At 21.8% G+C, this 7,394-nt stretch overlaps 2 protein-coding genes across 2 annotated transcripts in view; one reads left to right on the top strand and one right to left on the bottom strand.

Annotated features, from left to right (window-relative positions):
* The window catches only part of LOC117181421 (protein prenyltransferase alpha subunit repeat-containing protein 1), a 9,421-nt gene extending 8,123 nt beyond the window's left edge, over positions 1 to 1,298 (bottom strand). The window contains exon 1 of the mRNA XM_033374051.1: positions 1,280 to 1,298. The gene's annotated coding sequence lies outside the window, so the exon portion shown is untranslated. The remainder of the gene's footprint in view (positions 1 to 1,279) is intronic.
* LOC117181423 (tubulin-specific chaperone A-like) overlaps positions 902 to 7,394 on the top strand; it is an 11,855-nt gene continuing 5,362 nt past the window's right edge. Inside the window, exon 1 of the mRNA XM_033374053.1 lies at positions 902 to 1,185. Within this exon, the coding sequence (XP_033229944.1) occupies positions 1,056 to 1,185 (130 nt within the window). The 5' untranslated portion in view covers positions 902 to 1,055. The remainder of the gene's footprint in view (positions 1,186 to 7,394) is intronic.

Below are 7,394 nucleotides of genomic sequence, written 5' to 3'. Positions count from 1 at the left end.
TTAGTATCGATTTTACCAGTTTTAGGTTCCGACGGCTTTTTTTCTAGAATAATCAATATTTTGTCTTAAAAATGTGGGAAATGATAGCGAACATGCTAACGGACGTCCCCACATACTTTTTTGTGTGTTTTTTTTATCAAAAAAATTTTGATATTGCTAACATTGTGCGTGTATATTTCGAGGTTATGTGTGTTACAATTCACCCGAGCGCTGCTTCCAACATACACAATATTTTTGGCCGAAAACTTTGGACTTGCAAATAAACATAGTATCTAATCTCCCGGAACTAACCCTTTTTGCAGGCAATCAAAAAAGTTTATTTCATAAATAATTTCCAAATTATCGGAAAGGCAGAGATGAAAAACGACGTAACCTCAAAATAATACATATGCATAATATTTTTATTTTGCACAATAATTTTTTTTTTTTGTTATTATCCCTCAAAAAAGAGTCCGGGGACGTCCGTTATGATATTTTATAGCATCTCCGAATTCAGTTTCTAAAAATTTTCATTTTTGTGGAAAAAAAGCCGGGGAAACTGTAAGTATCACATGCCCTTAACAATTGTATTGTTTTAGAAAATAGTTTCATTTTACACATTTTTTATACTTTACCCTCGGTGTGCGGCCATCTTTGATTCCTTAGCCACCAAAACTTTTGACGGGAAGATATGTATATTTCAAATTAATTTATTAAAAATTTAAAAAATCATTTCATTAAAACTTCTTAAGCATACAACAGAAAGATTTTTTCTTAATTTTGAAACTTTCTGAAAATAAAGTCATAAGATTTGAAATTAACAACCATTTTTAAGGACCTTTAATGAATAAATATATTTTTTTTAAATCAAGTTCGATCTATCGATTTGAAATTCGATTCTTTGACATGGCCACCTTTTCATGACCATAACCTCTTTTCCAACAAGTTTCTCAAACTGCTGAAAGTCGATTGTCTCTTTTGCTAGTTCATCTTACCATATAAGGAAAATACTTTTTATACCGTAGCACATTTTACTTTCGAAAAGACGGGTTCAATTATTGAATTCAAAAATAAAAATGTCCGATCCCCGATTACGTACATTGAAGATAAAAACCGGAGTTGTTAAACGTCTTGCTAAAGAGAAAATTACTTACGAAAAAGAAGCCGAACAACAACGTGAAAGAGTTCAAAAATTTAAGGATGAAGGTGATTTCATCTTTGATTATACTATTTTTTACTGTAATTTTAGTATATTTATCATATTCTTTGTGTGAAAATATAACTATTTTTTGTAAATTACTTTTCTTTGTTGAAAATTAGTTTTTCCTTTGAAACAGAAAGTGTAACTAGGATTTCAATTAATTATTCTATGATTTAAGTTGAAAATTCATCTTTTTGGACAATAATCTTTTCAGCTAACAATTTTTGGTCGAAAAATTATCTTTTTAATTTAAAAAAACTCAAAGATTCATTATTTTGGCAGATAATTCATTAGTTTGTGTTAAAATGTAACTATTCCATTTCAAGGTTCATGACTGGTTGAAAATTCTTCACTTTTGTTGAAAATATGTCCACTTTTTTTTGTGGGAAATTAATTTTTTTCACTAAAAACTTAATTATTCCATTTGTTGTTGAAAACTGATCTTTTTTAGTTCAAAATTCAATTATTTCATAAAAACTCATTTGTTTGAAAAATCGAATTTTTTAAATCAAAATTATATTATTTCCGTTGAAATTTTATGATTTTAGTTGAACAATCATCACTTTTGTTGAAAATGAGTTTGTTTTTGTTGGAAATTAATTTTTTTATATGAAAATATACCTATTTAATTTGTGGTTAAAAATTTGTATTTTTAGTACAAAATTCAACTATTCGGTTGAAAATTGGTCTTTTTTCGTTTAAAAATATATTAATTTTGTTGAAAAATAGCTGTTTTTGGTAGAAATGTAATCTTTTTGGTTCAAGATTCAATTATTTGAGTTAAATACTCAAGATTTTAGTTAAAAATCCATTTTATTAGTAAAAAAATAAAAATATATAAATAAATAAAAATAAAACTACTTATTTTAATTTTAGTTTAAAATTCATCTTTTTTGTTGGAAATTTGTTTTTTTTTTTAGGTGGACATTTAATTTTGTTAAATAAAAATTTAACTATTCCTTTTCTGATTCAAACTTTTCATTTTTTAGTTCAAAATTCAACTATTTCATAAAAAATGCATGTATTCTGTTGAAAAATCATCTTTTTTAGTAGAAAATTAATCTTTTTGGTTCAAGATTTAATTATTTCAGTAAAATATTTATCATTTAAGTTGAAAATTCATTTTTTGGTTGAAAATAAAACTACTTTTTTTTTAATTTTAGTTTAAAATTCATCTTTTTCGTTGGAAACTTTTTTTTTGGGTGGACTTTTTTGTAGGAAATTAATTTTCTTGATTTAAAATTTAATTATTTCATTTTGGGTAGACATTTGATCTTTTTCAGTTAAAAATTCAAATATTCAGTTGAAAATTGGACTTTTTTAGTTAAAAATTCATTTATTTGGTTGAAAAATCATCTTTTTTGGTAGAAAATTAATATTATTGTTTGAAACATGACCTTTTTTTTTTTTTTTTATAAAAATTAAATTATTCTAGTTGAAGGTTATTGATTTTAGTAGAAAATAGATCACGTTTGTTTAAATTGTGTCTTTTTTTCTGGAAAAATAATATTTTTAACTGAAAATTTACCTATTTAATTTTTGTTTGAAAATAGATATTTTTTAGTACAAAATTAAACTATTCGGTTGAAAGTGTGTCTTTTTTAGTTGAAAATCCATTAATTTTGTTAAAAAATCGTCTTTTTTGGTAGAAAATTAATCTTTTCGGATCAAGATTCAATTATTTCAGTTAAATATTTATGATTCAAGTTAAAAATTCATTTTTTGTTTAAAAATAAAACTACTTTTTTTAAATTTTAGTTTAAAATTCATCTTTTTCTTTGGAAACTGTTTTTTTTTTAGGTGGACAGTTAATTTTATGAACTAAAAATTTAACTATTCCTTTTCTGATTCAAAGTTTATATTTCTTAGTTCAAAATTCTACTATTTTGTTATAAATTTAACTATTATGGTTCAAAGTTAATCATTTTAGTTGAAAATTTATCTTTTTTTGTAAAAAAATAAACTTCCATTTGAATTTTTAAAATTTTATATGAAAATTCATTACTTTTGATGAAAACGTGTCTTTTTTTTGTGGGAAATTAATTTTCTTGATTTTAAATTTAAATATTTCATTTTGGGTAGATATTTGATTTTTTTTTAGTCAAAAATTCAAATATTTAGTTGAAAATTGGACTTATTTAGTTGAAAATTTATTTATTTGATTGAAAAATCATCTTTTTTGGTAGAAAATTAATATTATTGTTTGAAACTGCAAACTTTCCTATTTAATTTTTGTTTGAAAATTGATATTTTTTAGTACAAAACTAAACTATTCGGTTGAAAGCTTGTCTTTTTCAGTTGAAAATCCATCAATTTTGTTAAAAAATCAATTTTCTTGTTTTTGAAAATTCATTAATTTTGTTTAAAAATCGTCTTTTGTGGTAGAAAATTAATCTTTTTGGATCAAGATTCAATTATTTCAGTTAAATATTTATCATTTATGTTAAAAATTCATTTTTTTGTTAAAGATAAAACTAACTTTTTTTAATTTTAGTTTAAAATTCATCTTTTTCATTGAAAACTTATTTTTTAGGTAGTCTTTTTTGTGGGAAATTAATTTTCTTGGCTTAAAATTGAACTATTTCATTTTGGGTTGACATTTGATCTTTTTTAGTAAAAAATTCAAATATTCAGTTGAAAATTGGACTTTTTTAGTTGAAAATCCATCAATTTTGTTAAAAATTCGATTTTATTGTTGTACAAAATTAATTAATTTTGTTAAAAAATCGTCTTTTTTGGTAGAAAATTAATCTTTTCGGATCAAGATTCAATTATTTCAGTTAAATATTTATGATTCAAGTTAAAAATTCATTTTTTTGTTGAAAATAAAACTACTTTTTTTAAATTTTAGTTTAAAATTCATCTTTTTCTTTCGAAACTGTTTTTTTTTTAGGTGGAGAGTTAATTTTATGAACTAAAAATTTAACTATTCCTTTTCTAATTCAAAGTTTATATTTTTTATTTTAAAATTCTACTATTTCATAAAAAATGCATATATTTTTTTGAAAAATTGTATTTTTTGGGTAGAAAATTAATGTTTTTGTTTAAAATTTGAACTATTTTGTTATAAATTTAACTATTATAGTTCAAGGTTTATCATTTTAGTTAGAAATTTTTTTTTTTTTAGTAAAAAAAAATAAACTTCCATTTGAATTTTTAAAATTTTATATGAAAATTCATTACTTTTGATGAAAACGTGTCTTTTTTTTGTGGGAAATTAATTTTCTTGGTTTAAAATTTAAATATTTCATTTTGGGTTGACATTTAATTTTTTTTTAGTACAAAATTAAAATATTCAGTTGAAAATTGGACTTTTTTTTAGTTAAAAATCCATTAATTTAGTTGAAAAGTCGTCTTTTGTGGTAGTTAATATTGTTATTGTCATTGTTATTATTATAATATTTGTAATTGAAAATTTATCTATTTAATGTTTGTTTGAAAATTGATATTTTTTAGTGCAAAATTAAACTATTCGGTTGAAAGTGTGTCTTTTTCAGTTGAAAATCCATCAATTTTGTTAAAAATTCGATTTTATTGTTGTACAAAATTAATTAATTTTGTTAAAAAATCGTCTTTTTTGGTAGAAAATTAATCTTTGCGGATCAAGATTCAATTATTTCAGTTAAATATTTATGATTCAAGTTAAAAATTCATTTTTTGTTTAAAAATAAAACTACTTTTTTTAAATTTTAGTTTAAAATTAATCTTTTTCTTTGGAAACTGTTTTTTTTTAGGTAGACTTTTTTGTGGGAAATTAATTTTTTTGGCTTAAAATTGAACTATTTCATTTTGGGTTGACATTTGATCTTTTTTAGTAAAAAATTCAAATATTCAGTTGAAAATTGGACTTTTTTAGTTGAAAATTCATTAATTTGGTTGAAAAATCGTCTTTTTTGGTAGTTAATTAATATTATTTTTTGAAACATAATCTATTTTGTTAAATAGCCCACTTTTACAATTCGTGATTTATAATTTTAATTAAAAATTCCTTTTTTTATCAAAGTTCCAGTTGAAACTTCATGATTTTAGTTGAAAATTCATCATTTTTGTTTAAATTGTGTCTTTTTTATGGAAAATTAATTTTTTGAACTGAAAATTTACATATTTAATTTATGTTTGAAAATTGATATTTTTTAGTACAAAATTAAACTATTCGGTTGAAAATTTATCTCTTTTAATCGTATTTTTAGATAGAAAATTATTCTTTTTGTCGAAAACTTGAACTACTTTTAAAAAAAATCATTTTGTGGAAAATTCAATATTTTCACCTCAAAATCGGTTCAAATTTAATTCAATATAGTACTCATTGAATTACATTAATTTTACTTAAATATTCACGGAATAATTGATTGTACAAAGTGATTCGGCATCAGTTCAAAATTTTAGAATTTTTAAATTTTAACGTTAAAAATTAAACTGTTTCAATTGGAAAGTCTTAAACAAATGTGAACGCCGTATTGAAACTTTATAAACTATTTTTAATTTCAAAATAAGTTCAAAATAATATATATTTATAATTAAAGGTTTTTATTAAATTTCAAATATTATTTCAATCTAAAATATCAGATTTTTAAACTGTTCAATTTGAATTTTTTTTATTTAAGAAAATGAAAAATTACTTAATGATTAGAAATATCTGACTGTTCATTTAAAATCAGTAATTATAAATTAAGTACTTAAGTACTCAAATTGATGTATAAATAACAATTGAACACCTAGTATTCTTAGAAAAAATTCAAGTAAGTTGAAGAGATATTCAGAAGTCCGCGGCCTATTTTAAAACAAAATATAGATTTTGGCAGATTTCGAACAAAAAATTTGGAAATTTTTTAAGAATTTGAATAGACTTCAAAACAAAAAATTTTTTTTTAATTGATAGGAGAATTGAAAATGATTTTTTATTTTGAAAAATTATTTGAAATTCGAATAATTTTAAAAGATATTTAGAAGTTGTGAAAAACTTTTAATAATGTTTTTAAATTTGAAAATTTTTGAACCAACATGTAGATGTTTCAAGATCTTGAAATAAAATTTGAAGCATTTTAAGGATTTTCAAACTATTTAAAATTAAAATAATTTAACTTTTTATTTGAACAGGGAATTTTTAATCAATTCTAAGGTGAAACTGGAATTTATCCAGGAGAATAACAATTCTCGAGGGAAAATTGAATTTTTCAAATAAAATTATTGTTCTGTGTTGAAACGAGGTATTTCCGAAAAAATTTAAATTATTCATTGAAACAGGGAATTTTACAATAAATTTTAATTCTTACAATTAGTTGAAATGGAAATTTTTTGAAAAGAATTAAAATTCCGGATTTAAACAGGCAGTTTTTCGAAACTCATTAAAATTCCGGATTTAAGCACAGAATTTTCAATTTTTAAGAAGTTCTGACCTGTAATTAGAATTTAAAATTGCTTAAAATGATATAATTTTGAACATTTTTAAATTCATTGATTGATTCTTCAATTTAGAACATTGAAAATGATAACGCCGATTTATATTTTTGGAACTGAATTTGAATCTTTAAACGGTACAATTTATGAAAATTTGAAATTTAGCAGTTTAATTACGTTTAATTTAAAAAAATGCAGTTGAAAAGTGTTAGTAGCTGACCGGGAATTTTTTTCATTGATTAAAACAGCCACTCTGAATTTTCTCTTTTTTGATAAAAATGCCACCATTTTAGTTCAAACTTAATGATTTTAGTTGAAAATTCATCACTTTTTGTGTGAGAATTGATACTTTTTAGTACAAAATTCAAATATTCAGTTGAAAATTGGACTTTTTTATTTGAAAATTCATGAATTTGGTTGGAAAATCTTATTTTTTGGTAGAAAATTAATATTTTTATTTTAAACATGAGCTATTTTGTTAAACATTCAACTTTTACAGTTCAATATTTATAATTTTAGTTGAAAATTCCTCTTTTTTTATATAAATGCAACTATTCCAGTTGAAACTTAATGATTTTATTTGAAAATTCATCACTTTGTTTCAAATTCTTTCTGGTTTTTTGGGGGGAAATTAATTTTTTAACTGAAAATTTACATATTTAATTTTTGTGTGAAAATTGATATTTTTTTCGAACAAAATTCAAATATTCAGTTGAAAATTGGACTTTTTTATTTGAAAATTCATGAATTTGGTTGGAAAATCTTATTTTTTGGTAGAAAATTAATATTTTGTTTTAAACATTATCTATTTTATTGA

This window comes from Belonocnema kinseyi, chromosome 10, assembly GCF_010883055.1.
Source record: "Belonocnema kinseyi isolate 2016_QV_RU_SX_M_011 chromosome 10, B_treatae_v1, whole genome shotgun sequence".
NCBI classification, from domain to species: domain Eukaryota; kingdom Metazoa; phylum Arthropoda; class Insecta; order Hymenoptera; family Cynipidae; genus Belonocnema; species Belonocnema kinseyi.
The sequence above is the reverse complement of the archived record's forward strand: the minus strand, read 5'-3'. Positions and strand labels throughout refer to the sequence as shown.